General features: G+C 40.4%; 1 protein-coding gene across 37 annotated transcripts in view; it reads left to right on the forward strand.

Moving 5' to 3' along the window:
- The window catches only part of DST (dystonin), a 301155-nt gene that overhangs the window by 135710 nt on the left and 148058 nt on the right, over window positions 1-17387 (forward strand). For all 37 annotated transcript variants that reach the window (XM_077926290.1, XM_077926284.1, XM_077926293.1 and 34 more), the window contains 16 exons: window positions 1386-1848; window positions 1954-2082; window positions 2292-2369; window positions 2472-2633; window positions 2732-2836; window positions 5014-5109; window positions 5996-6121; window positions 7034-7186; window positions 7441-7595; window positions 7773-7899; window positions 8546-8729; window positions 11228-11385; window positions 12275-12453; window positions 12781-12919; window positions 14082-14275; window positions 17180-17342. In XM_077926290.1, coding sequence (XP_077782416.1) covers window positions 1386-1848; window positions 1954-2082; window positions 2292-2369; window positions 2472-2633; window positions 2732-2836; window positions 5014-5109; window positions 5996-6121; window positions 7034-7186; window positions 7441-7595; window positions 7773-7899; window positions 8546-8729; window positions 11228-11385; window positions 12275-12453; window positions 12781-12919; window positions 14082-14275; window positions 17180-17342 — 2611 coding nt within the window. The remainder of the gene's footprint in view (window positions 1-1385; window positions 1849-1953; window positions 2083-2291; window positions 2370-2471; window positions 2634-2731; window positions 2837-5013; window positions 5110-5995; window positions 6122-7033; window positions 7187-7440; window positions 7596-7772; window positions 7900-8545; window positions 8730-11227; window positions 11386-12274; window positions 12454-12780; window positions 12920-14081; window positions 14276-17179; window positions 17343-17387) is intronic.

Here is a 17387-nt window from a genome sequence, read left to right on the forward strand (position 1 = left end):
AGTCACACTTCTCTGAAGTCTCTCAGCCCCACTCACCTCACAGAGTGTTTGTTGTGGGGGAGGAAGGGAAAGGAGAATGTAAGCCGCTTTGAGACTCCTTCGGGTAGTCATAAAGCAGGATATCAAATTCAAACTCCTCCTCCTCCTCCTCCTCCTCCTCCTCCTCCTCCTCCTCCTCCTCCTCTTCTTCTTCTTCTTCTTCTTCTTCTTCTTCTCCCTGCTAATGCACAGAAAAACTTTTCCAAAGCTGAATTTTCTCTAAATTTGTCCCATTGAGCTCAATGTGATCGAGCAAGTTTTCACACTTCTTTGGTCCATCTGCTCCCACGGATACATTTACATGCAAAAATGTATTGTAGAAGCTGCATTCTCCAAAGATACAGCCCATGAGCTGAGGCGAGGCAGTTGCAGGTCAGGTGGCAGATCTGGGGCCTGAGGAGTGCGCTGTGCCCCTGCCTCCACCACTGCCACGCCCCTACGGCTGGTGCGTGCTGTTGCAGTGGCCGTCTTTCCTGCTGCTGTTTGTTAAGGTGCACTTAGAGCAAAGTGGGTGAAGTGGGTGCACTTAGAGCAAAGGGCCTAACTTGGCAACAATGGCAGCAATATAGGGCATGCCCAGCAGTGGGGTGTGTGACAGCAGCGTGGCATGTCCATGGAGGAAGAGGAGGGGGCATGGCATGCCCGTGGCAGAGGAGGCTGAGGGGCGGTGGTTGTTTGTTTGGAGGTTTTTTTGCCTCAAGCACCAATACCTCCTGGGTCAGCCCTGACCCCCACAGCTTCTCTGGGGAGAGTCTTGCTACTGTAATAGACTGAACACTTTCCATCTTGATTGTGGAAATCACTACTGATTGAGGAGGATCCACAGAGAATCCAGTTCACAATAGATATTCTTTTTGTGCCTACGTTTAAAGAGACGCTTGGGAAGCATCACACAGAGACAAAATGGATCCCTTCAATTTTCTCTTACCTTATAATAGTTGTGTTTGAGGCTACAGTTGTTACAACAGTACTGTATATTACTTTAATCCTTACATTCTATTCTTAAAGAGGAGGATGAGTTTGATCCTGTCTCTGCCTTTCCCAGAGGCACTACTTTTCATTATGATGGCTTTATTATGCCCAGACACACACTATTACTTGGCACATTACCATCTAGCTCCATTGCACTTTAAAATTCCTAATATATCTATCAGTTTATCATCAAGGTTTACCGGAATGTGTGGATTGAACTCTTAATAACAACCCTCTCCTTTTTTATTTTACACAAAATACAAGATAGTATCATTATTCTTTGTTTTTGAAATGATGAGAATTCTTGAAAATCCCGAGACGATATCCAGATCTTTTCACTTCTACAGTAAATGCTTTTCTGGTTTTTGAAACAGGGTTGCAAAACTGCGAGATGACCTTATGGCCTTAAGAGCAGAGTGCTCCTCAATCTACAGCAAGGGGAGGACACTGACTACAGAACAGACCAAGATGATGATATCAGGAATAACACAAAGCTTAAACTCAGGATTTGCACCAAACTTCAGCCCCAGCTTAAACTCTGGACTGAGCCAGGGCTTATCACCCTCCTTGACATCATCGAGTCTAACATCAGGATTATCATCGGGTCTTTCTTCAAGAATGACTCCAACCATCACCCCAGCATACACCCCAGGTTTCCCACCACGGTTAATTCAAAGCTACATAACAGGAGTTGACTCTGGTGCACTGCAAACACTCAAATTGATGCAGATCCGAAAACCTCTGATGAAATCGGCATTTATCGATCAGAATTTAACAGAGGAGGAAGTCAACATGAAGTTTGTTCAGGATCTTCTCAGATGGGTAGATGAAATGCAGGTAACATCTTTACATGTACATTTTTTTAAAATTTTCAGTCTGTGCCTGATCATTTTCCTCACCTGCTTGAGGGCTCGACTTTAATTTTCAACTTCTGCTTTCAAGGTGCAACTTGATCGAGCTGAATGGGGTTCGGATTTGCCAAGCGTTGAAAGCCATTTAGAAAATCACAAGAATGTCCACAAAGCTATTGAAGAATTTGAGTCAAGCCTTAAAGAAGCAAAAATCAGTGAGGTACAGCTTTGGGGGTGGGGAGTGTTGTGGTTATAATAAGTGTGCAGGGATTTTGTATATTAAGCAGCATATAAAAATTAGGAATATACCCCACATATACACATGTGTGCAATGTGCTTCATTTTATATATATATATATATATATATATATATATATATATATATATATATATATATATATATTCTTTGAACCAATTTGTTCTTTACAGATCCAGATGACTGCTCCCCTTAAACTCAGCTATGCAGACAAATTGCACAAACTGGAGAGCCAATATGCAAAACTCTTGGTAAGATTGCTGATTGGCAGTCCCACTTTTTATTTGGATGCCACTTTGATGACAAAAGGTTTGAAATAAAAAAAATTGATTTCTTTTACTATCTTTTTCAAGAACACCTCAAGAAATCAGGAAAGACACCTTGATACCCTTCACAATTTTGTATCTCGCGCTACCAGAGAACTCATATGGTTGAATGAGAAAGAAGAGGAGGAGGTTGCATATGACTGGAGTGAAAGAAATACAAATATAGCACGGAAGAAGGACTACCATGCAGTAAGCATTGTTAAAATAGTCAAAAATAAGTATTGAATGTGACCTTTCTTTTTTATTTGCTCCTGGCTTCTAAAGCTAATTGTCTTTTTATTTGGAAGGAACTGATGAGAGAACTTGATCAGAAGGAAGAAATTATCAAATCTGTTCAGGAAATAGCAGAACAATTGCTATTTGAAAACCACCCTGCAAGGCTAACTATTGAGGTAGGTTGTTAAACATAACTTAGGAATAGAAACAGAGTCTCTCAAGGCTCTTTTTATGGGCTGCTGAAACAGAATATAGACTTGTTTTCTGGGTGCAGTCTGTAGTCCCCATGCTTCATTTCCAGAAAATGTTCAGTAAAATAAGACTTTTTGATTTCACAGTCAGGCTCTACATAGACATGTTATAAACCCACTGCCCCAATTGTACATCGGGGAGGGGGTTATTGGTTGGTTGGCTTTGCTCTTGTTTTTGATCATGTATTTTGTGCTCTTATATTGAAGGGTGGTATACTGTGCAACGTTAATAATAATAATAATACTGGAAAAATGAGAAATTGAGAGAAACTGAAACAGACAGATTCATCAATCCCTACATGCATTTGTTGCAGTGTATTGTAGTTCACAAAAGCTTATGTCAGAACAAATGTGTTTATCTTTAAAGTACAACAGCATACACTTAATTTTGACATGACATGACAATGGCATGAAATAAATGGAACCACCACAAAATGTAGCACTTGTGGAGGGCTGCTTTTCCAAGGACTGGCCAGCCATACATTCTTGCCAGTTCTTGTCTCCAGCCAGCCAACCATACCCTGTTGCGAGATACTTCATTTCTTTCCATTCCTATCCTTCTCCTCCTTGGCCCCATCCCAGATTTCTGTTTTTAATGCTTTTGTCCATCAGACGCTCAGCCTTAGACACTTTACTGAGAACTCTGTTACATCAGTTCCCATTAATATTCCAGTGAGGCTGAGTTTTGTAACCTGTGACAGGGCAGTGGTTCTGTCTTTTCATTTGACAGGGAACTTCTGGGCCTTTCTTACGTGCAAAGGTTTCATTACATTGCTTCCATTTAAGGTGTGAAGTTCAGGCACTTGCTGTTGCTCATAAACTCCAGATATTGTTTGGACATTGAATTTATTTCAGACTGGCATCATGTCGTGTGCCTACAATGTGTGACTTGATTCTAGTCCAAAATGTGTCTAACGTCCAAACAACACCTGGAAATTTATGAGTGCTTCTGTTTTGGTTTTAAAATACATGCCTACTACCACAGGTGCCTTTAGACTTCCAAATGTGATCACGCAGTTGTCAGTTAGGAAACTAGGGTGTGTATAAAGCAGATAGTCATGGAAGGTTTGTTCTCTGAAGCAATAAGGCTTTTATGCAAGAAGATAAGCCCAATGATATTTTCAGGCTATTAAGCAGTACTGTTGGGGCTGATGTTGCAGGGGTTGTTTCTATGTAAATTAATACTAGATATATCCTCTTGGTACCTCCTAAAAAGTTTGTATTTATAGACAAATTCAGACTGCTTTCAGATGTCACAATGCACCATCATTTATCTAGAGAAGGAACTAGCTGGAACAAATCTTGGACCCACACACTTCCTCTTCCACCTCTGCTGCAGCTGTGAGGAGATTGGAAACTTTCTCCTTTGATTAACCACAATTTAGTCTGATGTCTGAGCCCTAGACAGAAGTTAACTTTTAACTATGGTTTGTTGAAATAAGGTAGCTTGATGACTCCATGGTTTGTGCTCGACTTGTTTCAAACAAGCCATAGAAAAGGTTAGCTCCAGGTGGAACGACAAGCTGCAAGTAATCAAAAAAAGAAGCGAACGCTTTCAGAAATCTTCTTGCAGTTGCAGCAGAGGAGGAGAGGTGAGGGGGGAGCATGTGACTCTGAGTCTTTATTGTGGCTTGTTTTCATAATGATAGAACAGATCAATTTCACTATCTGTAGGGTATTTAGAAAATTGAGTTGAAATTTGTCTTCTAACAGAGAACAACACTGGTTTCCATGAGAGATGCTTGGGGAGAATTCTAAATCTACAGTATTTAGAGCAGCCTCTGCTGGCCAACAGTATTACTGTTCTACCATAGCAGGGATAGAGCAAATACTGCATTTAAGAAATTCAAGTTATAAATGGCAGTTATTCTAATAAGTAAATTGTTCAGAGAGTTTTATTGCTTTTTGTAGAGAAATGCACTTGATATTTTCGGAGGCTGGTATGATTTCTTTTCCTACTGTTATAACAAGTCGAAGGCATTTGAGTAGGAAAATTGGGCAGGGCAGGGGCTTCGATTCCTCAAATCTCCCCCCCTTCCTCATTTGAATTGCTTCTGTTGCACAGCAAAACATGACTTCTTTCCTCTGCTTGTATCCCTAAGGCCTACCGAGCTGCAATGCAAACACAGTGGAGCTGGATTTTGCAGCTTTGCCAATGTGTTGAACAGCATCTGAGAGAAAACACTGCATATTTTGAGGTACGTAACACATGGGTATTATTGTAGAGTAACCACAGATTTAACTCTTAACAGCAGCAAGAAGAAAAGGATTTTTAAATGCTTTTTTATGCCAAATAATAGCATATTGACCCTCAGTAAATCTAAAGCTGGATTTTCACATTTCACAGGACTTCCTATTTTACTGCTGCAGATGTCTGTAAAAAGTGCTGTTCTGTTTTTATTATGAGTTTTGTTGCATATTTTTTCAGAGTGGATGTGAACTAAAGGGCTTAAGCTCCTTTTTTTCACACCAATATTTTCATGTGGTTCAAATGGGCCAAGAAATTGAGTAACCTTTCCCACTTGATTTTAGAAGCAATTATTATTTTGCTGCATGTTCTGAATTCTCCATTCAAACAATACAAACCACACCACAATCATCAATGAGGAAAAACATCTCTGAGTGGAGGGAGAGGGACAGGAAAGGAAAGAAGAAACTTACCCAGGTTGCACTGGAAAGAAAGTCCTTGTACAGGAATTATTATTTTTCCCAACTGCAAAGAAGTAATGCATATACAGATCATTAAAAGGGTACCCAGTTAACTTCATAAGTATATAGTAGGCATTGCAGACTGTTGTAAGCAGCATGTTTGAAGGCAGAAAGAGTTGTTAACTTTGCAGCCCAGTGGGTAAAGAGGACTGGTGGTTTTATCCCCTTTGGTGCTGGGATACCCTGGGGTGAACCGGCTCATTTAGTTTTCTAACTGATTTTAGAAACTTATGTCTCCTTCATCTAATAAGAAAGTATACCACACTCTTGGATTATCAGCCTGGGCTTCAGACTGCTGTACTGACTACTCGCTTGAGGACAGAGCTTGCAATGGTGTATTTTTTTAATCAAAAGTGGTGTTTTTTTTCATTTTAGTTTTTCAACGATGCCAAAGAGGCCATAGATTACTTGAAGAATTTAAGAGATGCTGTTCATCGAAAATACAGCTGTGATAGGTCCAGCAGTATTCATAAACTGGAAGATCTGATCCAAGAGTCGATGGTAGGTATCTTCCATACATACTCGGCTAAAGCATACATACTCGATGTGCTCTACTAGCAGAGTACTAAAGGTAGACAGTTAACCCAAAAGTAAAGGAAATCTCATCACAAATTGTTCTTTCTTAAGGGGAACTAATCTTATCACCATTATTTTCACAATTCTGGCTTCAAAAATAATAATTCAAGAAGCTCATTATCTTAAACAATGTCAGTGAAATATATGGATGAGATGTTTCTCATAATTCCTGATGACCGTTTTTGGCAGTATTCTGTACCTTTCTGTTTCCACCACTGAAGAAGAGCAGTAATTGCAGCTCTTGACTGATTTGGGGCTTTTGGACAACCTATAGACTGACTTTTAGTGTCAACAGATTGCACAGTGGCCACAAGCCAGTAAACTGATTAGGACATGCCCAGATATAGAAACTATCCTGTTCTTTTTATTATTATTATTATTAGCCACTGGCTAACAGCCAGGGAACATCTTCAGCTTGCAGAGCATGAAGTTACATAAAATAAAAATGTAATCCTCTTCACAAACAGAATCTTAGGTCAGGGACATGAATTTTTACCACTGTTTCTCAATGTGATTGGTAAGCAGTGCACAGGAATTAAGCTCTGCCCCTCATAGCCCTTACTATTGAAAATGGGACATACATTGCTGCCCCCAACTATTTCGTGGTGAATTACACAAATGGACCATCGCCGTCTAGAGCTGTTGACCTAATAAACAATGGTGGTTAGAGAGTACTAATAGCACCATAGATGCCATTCTGGTTTATGTGAACAATGCTTTGTACGATATCACAAACATCAGAAAATATATTTTTAAGTTTCAAAGAAGAACACATTTAATTTGCAGCTGCTTCTAATGTTTCCCCTCCTCTTGTTTTCTTTATAAATTGGCTTTTAGGAAGAGAAAGAACAGCTCCTGCAGTACAAGAACACAGTGGCTGGCCTTGTGGGGAGAGCAAAGACAATAGTTCAGCTGAAGCCGAGGAATCCAGATAATCCACTGAAAACATCCATCCCAATCAAAGCCATCTGTGACTATAGACAAATTGAGGTTGGAACCTTAGATTTCTTCAAATCAATTATGGGCAGTTAATGGCATGTTCTTGGAATTCTCTTCCCTATCAAACGAAACAAGTCCCTGCCTTCCCAATTGGGGCTTAAGTTGTTGGGTCCTGCCCCCCCCCAGCCCCCAATTTTGCTCCCCTGTCACTTTCCTAGTGGCACATGTTCAAGGGAGTGCGCTGTAAGAACAATATATGTATATTAGACTCATTCAGATTTTCTGATCTTTCTGTTGAAAACCAGATAACCATTTACAGAGATGATGAATGTGTACTGGCAAGCAACTCCCATCGGGCAAAATGGAAAGTGATTAGTCCAAGCGGTAATGAGGCCATGGTTCCCTCCGTCTGTTTTACTGTTCCTCCACCCAACAAAGAAGCAATAGACACTGCAAACAGGTAAGTGCTGGCATAGCATGCACAAAACATGGAAATCCTTATTGATCTTATTTGCCTTCCAGGAGCTTTTCTATGCACAGCGTACAGGAAATTTATAACATGTACCCTTTCGACTGCCACTTGACAAATCATTAATTTAGACTCGGTCATTCCCCACCCCCTCTTTGTGCATTTCAGAATTGAACAGCAATATCAGAATGTCCTGGCCCTGTGGCATGAATCACATGTAAACATGAAGAGTGTGGTCTCCTGGCACTATTTGACAAATGAAATTGAAACTGTTCGAGCCAGTAATGTTGCTTCGGTAAGTTCTGTGCCTGTTCCAGCACTCATAACAAAATATACCTAGCCTAATATTCCATGATTCGAAAGCAGTTATCTGTAGTGGCTAAAGCTGAGTGTAGCCACACACAGTTCCTGAATATTTGGTTCTGTAACGTGCCGTATTCCTGTGTTATATCTGTGCAACAACAGTTTGCTGGTTGCATTCAGAAGCTACAACCTTCCTTTATGGCATGATTGGCTAAGATTGTGGGAAGCTCCATGTTTTCCATAGTAGGCATCATTGCTGAAGGTATGTCAGTGTTGTATTGATGTTTCTTATACTAAGAACTTAAAATGTGCATATGTCAATGTCTGTAAACACCCAGCGCATGTTGTGTGGTCTCGTTGGAGTGTCCAGGACATTTATGTGGGTTTTTGACTTGTATGTATTTGAAAGTTGCTCATTGAAATGAGTCATTGCAATTGACTTTTCTTCTAGTTACTAAAGAGCAATTCCTCTACAGGCATCTTCTGATGTGCTGCCCTCACAAAGCAACATGTGTATTACCTTTTTGGAACATTAAAATACTGCCTTAAGAAACTGACAAAACAGTATGTGCTTTATAAAATGGTGCCCAACATTAGAAAGACTTTAATTACCCCTCCTGATTTTTAATATTTCCTAGATAAAGACACTCTTGCCAGGTGAACACCAGCAGGTTTTAAGCAACTTGCAGTCCCGCTTTGATGACTTCCTTGAAGACAGCCAGGAGTCCAAAGCCTTTTCAGTTGCTGACATTGCTCAGCTGGAAAGGGAGGTGAATGTGTGCAAGCAGTACTACCAAGAGCTCCTTAAGTCTGCAGAGAGAGGTAAATATAGCACATCAACTGTGCAGAAGTCTCCCATACAAGATGCTTATGGTATTGACTACCCTTTCAATGTTACATATGTGAACTATACTGCTGTGGCTCTTTCACAGCGGTGCTCATTTCAGAAGCAGAGAGGGAAATAGATACCAGTGGAAGACGTGAGTTGGGAAAGTCCAAAGGCCCATTCTTTTTAACAGTGTCAAATGGAAAAAATGAGCAGCTTGCATGAGTATTTGTTATTTTTTTCTACAGTTGCTGCTGCAGTGTTGTCAAAACAGACACACACTTTGGCATGTATGCTTTTGGCATGAATATGTAGTAAAAAGGTAAAGGGACCCCTGACCATTAGGTCCAGTCGTGACCGACTCTGGGGTTGCAGTGCTCATCTTGCTTTATTGGCCAAGGGAGCCGGCGTACAGCTTCCGGGTCATGTGGCCAGCAGGACTAAGCCACTTCTGGTGAACCAGAGCAGCACACGGAAATGCCGTTTACTTTCCCGCCGGAGCGGTACCTATTTATCTACTTGCACTTTGACGTGCTTTCGAACTGCTAGGTTGGCAGGAGCAGGGACTGAGCAACGGGAGCTCACCTCGTTGCAGGGATTTGAACCACCGACCTTCTGATTGGCAAGTCCTAGGCTCTGTGGTTTAACCCACAGCACGTAAGCAGTTACATAGGTCTAACAGTGAGCACTCAGAGCCAGTTCAGACATTAAGATGTTGCTTTTCAAATAGCAGCAGAGGAAGTGCGATATTCTGTGTCCTGCGTCCCACATGGTCAGCTGACTGTAACTCTCTATACTTGTTTTGTGTCTGTTTGAAATCAGTGAGCTGTCATTAACACAGATGCTCCTGAGAAAATCACTTATAAAACGGGAAGGAAAAAGAAGAGCTGATCTCCCCATGACTCCCCTTCTGTTTGTTTTGTTGTTCATAACACTCAGAACTGATTCAAATATTGAAATGTTATATTACAGATAAAAGAACTTGTGCCCGTGCATAATTGCTGAAAATGTAATATGCATTTTACTGGCACACAATCTGAGATCTCAATTGGGTTCCTAAAATGAGCTCGTAATAATTTGTGTGAGTAAATAGAACAATTATTTTGGCAGGTTGCACAATAAGAGGAAGAACATCTGTTACTGTTACACACAAATGTACAAGGAACATATTTTTCCTCTCAAAATAAAATACCAGGAGTATCATACCACATCACTTACATTTGTTTACTTACTCTCCTTAAAAAATAAATAAATCTGCAAGTATGTCATAAATGGACCCTATATCCTTTGGAAAAACAGTATCTGCTTAAAAAAAAGTCTTTGAAGTTCTTCCTTGCTGTTGTAAATATTCCATCTCCATTCTGAAAATATATGATATCGCTGAGCCTTAAATGCTTCCATAAAGCTGAATAGATGTATTATATTATGCATTCAGGCTGATGCTGATATAGAAAGGAATGCAATAACAGATGAAAGCTGATTAAAGTAAATATATAAGTACGGAGCAGAGATATACTGTGCTTGACTGTGTATCTGGAGAAAATGATAAGGGATTCATTTCTATAGATTTAATACCATCTTATTATGAAATCATCTCTGGACGAACCATAAACAATCCAATTAATCACTGTGCATACACAAATGGGATGATAATACCTATGACTAAAGTGATGTGCATATTAGTTTTTTGGGGGATGCCCATATTTAGACATGATGATGATGATACATGGCAAGCAAGAAGTTGATTTTGTGTCCTGCTGTTATGATGTTTACATTTTTCCACTTGAGAAGATGCTCAAGGTGACCCCAATTTGTGAACTTCCACATTTCCCCTTGGGGAGAAAATCTGTTTGAAATGAGGGGGGCGGTTTGCTACATTTGTTTATGCTTGTTATTGCAAATGTACAGAGGTACCTTTGAAATATGATTGGCTGGGGAAATTGTGGGTCTAAATTAACAACAATCTGAAAATTTTCAAATGCATTCAAACTGGTTATTAAAATATATCTTTTTTGTGGTAAAGAACATTCTTTACTGGCTTTTGACCAATCTGAATGGTGAAACTACATAGTGGGCAATATTCTGCCTGTTTAAAATGTATATTATTTTATGGAAAGGTGAGTTTTATATTATTTATTTATTGAATTTATATACTGCCCTACACCTGCAGGTCTCACTGTAAGTGGAGTGTAAGTTTCAGTTTTTGTATATTTTAATAGTTGTAGCAAACATATTAGCTTTTAAAAAAAGAGAGATGGAGAACCATGGAAACAAGAATTTGAAGATATGCTTCCTCTTCTCCCTACATTGTTAGCACATCCCTTTCTCCTCTTGACCACTTTCCATTAATGTTAATTGCACGTTTCCTTTAGATGAAGCAGAGACACTGCAGACAAGGTTATAGCACTGTGACTTTAGAATATCTGTTGTGTGGTGGCAGAATAACATTAAATATACTTGGTTTTACTTGAATTCTTCCATTTCCTTCCAACAGAGGAGCATGAAGAATCCATTTACAACCTATACATCTCAGAAGTTCGAAACATGAGACTTCGTTTGGAGAATTGTGAAGATCGTTTGATTAGGCAGATTCGAACCCCACTGGAGAGAGATGACTTACATGAAAGTGTATTTCGGATCTCTGAACAAGAGGTGAGTCTTCTGAGCTTCTCTGTGGGCTCTCCAAAGCTCATGAAATGTAACAGTCATGTTACATGAGCTCATAAAAAGCTTATTCAGAAGGGACCGCTACAATTATCTGCATGGTTGCATCTACAAATTAAAACGAGTAATGTGCACTTGTAGATCTAATTAAAGTGAAGTAAACATTTGAGCCACCAGTTGGGGCAGTTTGTTTACAAATGCCTTCATTTTGGAATTCCCAGACCAAGCAGGTGAGCTTTGCTGGTTGTTTGAAGATAAAAGTGAGCAAGGATCTTATCAAAGAAGTCGTTTGGTTTTGTGTGGCAGTGGTTACGACTTTGGAGTTCTAGCTTGGATTACCTAATTTTGCTTCTACTGGCTTGAACCCTAGCTAGTCCTCAACAAATGGAAGGGCAAACAAACAATGGAAGGACACAACCTCCCCCTTTACACTAAGAATAGGCAATAGAATGAAAGAATGATATCCCCATCTCTCTCCCCACCTCCCCTTTACCCCAACTGCAAGATGTCTATGACAAAAATGTCTCTCACCAAACGTAAACGAACTGTGAAAAAGACAAAGAATTGAAAGTGGAGGCAATAGATGCACTGTTAATCGTTTATCTGTTTGCTTTGTAACACAAAAACCCCAATAAAAAGTAATTTAGAAAAATGGAAGGGCTCGTTTCAATTTCAGAAGGAGCTGAGATTCAGTGGAGGTTTCCCACAGGGGTACAAAGGCAGGGCCTCTCATGCTGCTCCAAAGGGTCCTATAACCCTTTGCTCATATTATCTTCTATAGTATTAGTGTCTCTTGACCTAAGGATGCTTATTATGATTGTTTGAGAACTGCTCCTTGCTATAGGGGGGGTAAAACATTTCATCTTTGGTTCTGTAGAAACTGAAGAAGGATCTGGATCGACTCAAGGAGGACTTGGAAACAATCACAGACAAATGCGATGATTTTTTCAGTCAAGCTGCTGGTTCTCCCTCAGTTCCTACTCTGCGGTCGGAGCTTAACCTAGTAATTCAAAATATGAATCAGGTTTACTCCATGTCTTCCATTTACATAGAAAAGTAAGTAAGCCATCAAGTCATTCACATTTTGTTACACGTTTTCATCATCATCATCATCATCATTTGATAGGATGATGTAGTGTGTGCTTGGAGGGGAAGCTGAGTATATTCACAGTTTTGAATATTTTGTTGAATTGAATAATAGATACAGAATTTCATATGGCCACCTTGAAAGTGTTTATAAAGTTGAAAGGCCAGAAATAAATTTAAACAAACAAACAAATAGAAGAATGAACTTAGTCGTATAGTCATCATATACTAAAACAAGTTTTAAAACTTTAGAACTATTTGGAAATTATGAATGACAAGTGACCCCTTTTGTTTCAGGTTAAAAACTATAAATTTGGTGCTGAAAAACACTCAAGGAGCTGAAGCACTGGTAAAACTCTACGAGACTAAACTATGTGAGGAAGAACCATTAACTGCCGACAAGAGCAATATTGAGAACCTTATGGCTACGTTGAAGGTATTCTTATGATGTACAGAAAAATAATAATGAGAAATAGGTGTGCTTTTAAGTGATATAAAGAAGTAAAGGAGATTGATATATACTGTCATAAGAACGTAAGAACAGCAGCATCCTCTTCTCTCATTGGCCAGCCAGATGCCTATGGGAAACTTGCAACAGGACTGAGCACACTCTCTCCTGTGGCTTTCAGAAACTGGTATACAGAAGCGTTACTGTCTCAGACCTTGGAGACAGAGCATAGCCATCAATAGCCCTCTCTTCCATGAATTTGTCTACACTTCCTGTATCCAAGTTGGTGGCCTTCATTGCTTCCTGTGGGAGCAAATTCCATAGTTTAACAAGGTAGTACTTTAGAAGAAGTACTTTCTTTTATCTGTCTTGAATCGCCTGCCTTCTGTTTGGCCTTTAGAAGAATGGAAATGAAGTAACATGAGTGGCGTTGAGATGTGGCCAGTTGACTGGTCAAATATTGTGCATTAGGAATGAATGATGATTATTACGTCATTTCCCAGTAACACTTAGCTAAGAGCTGAGCTGCATATTACACCATCATGTGGACAGAAGACCAGACGTTTAGAATCCCGAGGTTTTCCTCCCATCCCTATAGGGCAGGGATTGGGAACCTGTCCTCCTCCAGATGTTGCTGGACTCTAACTCCCATCAGCCTCAGCCAGCATGGCCAATGGTTAGGGATGATGGGTGTTGTAGTCCAACAACATTTGGAGGTTCTCTATGCCCGTTATAGGCAACAAAAGATGGAGGATCCTGAAGCAGTCACTGGTCCCTTTCCTTCCCGTATGGTTCTTCAGAAAAGAAAAACACAGCCAAATTATACCAGGAAAGAATGCAACCTTTTCCCTTCCTTCTTATGCAGCTAATTTTCCTTAGCTGCTGAGAAGAGGAAGACCAAGGAAGATTAGCCACATGAGAGATAAACTTAGGTATGCCTATAATTAGCAAAGTATTCCTCTTCATTATACTTACAGAAGCAGTAATGGTGCAAATACAAAACCATTTTTTATAGCATTTCACTGAAAATTTGGGTGCTTTGTTTGTTTCCCACATGGATACCCTATTACTAGTTAGTAATATGATGCATATTGATTTGAAACAGCAGCATTACAATATGTATTGAGATGTCACATGTTTTGTGTACCAGCAATGGAGATCAGAGGTTGATGTAAAAAGAGAAGTATTCCATGCTCTAGAAGACGAACTCCAGAAAGCTAAAGCAATTAGTGATCAGATGTTTAAAACACACAAGGAACGTGATCTCGACTTCGACTGGCACAAAGAGAAAGCAGATCAGCTGACTGAGAGATGGCAGAATGTTCATTCTCAGATTGAGAACAGGTTAGTACTCCTACTTTCTTTTCAGAAACTTCAGAGTGAAACCTTTCTTTTGGTGCGTGTGGGGTTACCTTATGCTGGTCTTGGAGTTTTGGCAGAGTGTCTAAATGTTAATTTTAGGTGTTTTCAAGTAATTTCCTTCAGGAGGTCTCAACCATCATGTACAGCATAACTGAGGAGAGAAAGAAATAAAGAAGATAAAACTGCTCTGGTTCGGTCATTTTGACAGGAGGGCGGGTGCTGCTTTCTTGAGACTTCTTCCAAAACAGCTCCTATAACATACATATGAAGGAACACTGAGCAGTGAATATGGTTCCTTCATGCACACGCAAGGCCGTCCCTAGGGAAGTGTGTGGAGCTGGACAAATCTCACTGTTTGGACTCCTTGTTGCGTTAATCTACCCCCTGCCTCACCAAGTGGTGGCTGTGGCTCCTCTTCAGTCTCCCTGTGGAGAGTTGCCACTTAATATGTGGGAAACCAGCTGCTGATTCACCAGTCGTGTGGAAGTGTTCCTGTTTTACATTGAATTCCACTGTTGTACAAATCCATCCAACTGCTACCAGTGCACTGACAGTAAACTTACACATTGCATATGAAGCAAACCCTCAGTAAACACATTTCTCTGCACCTCCACCTAAGGGTTACTTTTTGTTGTTTTGCAGCTTCTGTTAGTAGCAACAGTCTCTCCTCCCCTTTCTTTCCCTCTGGCTTAATTTTTTCCTTCTTTTGCTGCGTCTTTAGTATTGGCACTGGGATTCTTTGCCTCCACCTCCCTGCTTTTCTCTAAGAGCGAAGGAGATGGAAAGATTTGCCCGGTGGGCGAGAAGCTGCAGGGACAACTAAACCCAGGGCTGTCACCTCCATGTGGCCCCCTCAATGACCCTGCGCACATGTTACTGCAGCAATGTGGAAAGAAGCCACAGGGAAGCAACTTCCACACTGTGGCTTCTGCAAGATACATACTGCATGTCTGTGATTCCCTTGGTTCAATCCTTGCTATCTTCAGGAAAGCATGCCTGTCTTAGAAGCACTGTGTGGGTAGTATTCTGTCCTGACAGTTTAAGGTACCCTTATTTATGGCAAATGAGAATGCTCCTGCGTGCTTGTGAGATAAACATGAAACAAACGCTGCCTTCTCTCGGACAGCTTAATTGACTGTGCTGGCAGTTCACCATCAACACTTAGGCGCTCTGAGCGCAAGAGGTAACAGATTTTGTGTCGACTGCCGCTTGTAACTGTAAACAGACTGTTCCCTACAAATGTTCACCCTCCTGTTTATATATATATATATATATATATATATATATATATATATATATATATATATATTAAAAATAAAACCCTGGCTAGTATCAGTATAATTTTTCTTCAGCTGTATAAAACTTAGCCATTTTTACTATTGCCCACATTATTTACTAATTGCTACTCACAGAACAAGAGGGGCCATAGAGAGGTATGGAGGTGGGGGTTCTATTACCTCACAGCCTCAGCCAGGCCAGGCCAAGCCAGAAGCTTGGTGAAGTAGCGTGTTTTTTTTTATTCTTCCTGCTGCACCAGTATCAGGCTGGCCCAGGCTGGGGAAATGGACTGAGGTAGGACTGAGCAGGTCCATGGCCCCAGCTCTCAACATGCTTTGTTTCAGTGTCTTACACTGGGTACTGCTGTTGGGAGCACTGATGGCAACGGTATTTCCACTGCCTCACTTTCCACAGTTTCAGCTTTCTGTGGGGGTGTCCCAAGTGGTAGACAACAGTGGACAGGGGAATCCCTTCAATCTTAACCCCCTCCAGCACCACAGATCAGTTTTTAGGATTGCAGTTATCGTAATTACCACATAATGTTTCGCTTTTTTTCTTCTCTTTCTGCCTCAAACTTGAAAACTGCAGGGAAAAAAGTTCCTCCTCCTCCTCCTTCTTATTTTCCCTGTAGATTGCAAGGTCCTTTTCTATAATGACTTTTGTAATAGACTAGGTACCTATTTTTCCCTAACGACCATGGATTTGGTCAGCATATGAAGAATTGGGAATTTATTCTAAAGTGAGTCTTTTCTCCACATTCTAATCCTGAAGTTTTGCAACTGAGGAATACTGTTGCAGGACATGGAACATGACTGCTCCGTTTTTCCTTTTGTTTTTTAAGCTTCTGCTGAATTCTACATAACGTCCCTCTAGTGGTCACCCTGAGTAGCTTTTTATGTCTAAAATACACTGATACATGTAAGCATCCTTGTCTGAATCTGGAGGTTATTGTGGCAGGGAATTCACTTATTTTTCAATGTCTGGCATTTGAAATGAGGAACTTGTAGATAGAGACACAGAGAGACAAAGCCCTTTGAAATAAGGAACACAGGGAGAGACATCTGGCTTCCTATAAAGATGAAGGGATGTTTGATAGAGAGATAGAAGGTTGCCTGGAGCTTTATGAACCCAGGAATGTATGTTATTTGGCATGTATTCCTCAGAACTAATACATTTCTTGATAACTGTGAGCTCCTCAAAAAAGGCATGGAAATTAAAAAGAACTCAGAGAGTTCTTTTTTTATGAAATTGGCAAAGCCTTTCATTCTGAAGGTTTGCAGGAAAAACCCTGAGAAAAGGACTTCTAGCCGAATGATGGCTTCTGACAGCCAGCTGTTTATGAAGTGGTGTAGCCTAGCGCTGAGCTGCAAACCAGGAATTTCTAATTTCACCTTTGCCCTGAACTTACTGTGTAGCCTTAGGCAATCTCTGTTCTGTTTCAGACTTAGCAACCAAAAATCTTTATTATGGGGGGGAATAATAATACTGACTTGCCCTTCCTTACAAGGTTATTGTAAGGTTGCTGGTGGTGATGATGGTTAGTTCTTTATTGTTATTGCTACTAGTTTGTTCTTCCTCACTGAAACAGCTTGCTTTTCACTCAAACAGGTTGCGTGACTTAGAAGCTATCAATAAATCCCTAAAGTACTACAGGGATACATATGGTGCACTGGATAACTGGATCAAGCAAGTCGAAGAAACTCAGCAGAGGTTCCAGGAAAACCCACCTCAGAACAGTAAAGCTCTGGCCAAGCAGCTAAACCAGCAAAAGGTAAAAGCTTGATCGATTGATTTAATTTGTTTATATGCCACCTTT

This window comes from Podarcis muralis, chromosome 3, assembly GCF_964188315.1.
Source record: "Podarcis muralis chromosome 3, rPodMur119.hap1.1, whole genome shotgun sequence".
NCBI lineage: Eukaryota > Metazoa > Chordata > Lepidosauria > Squamata > Lacertidae > Podarcis > Podarcis muralis.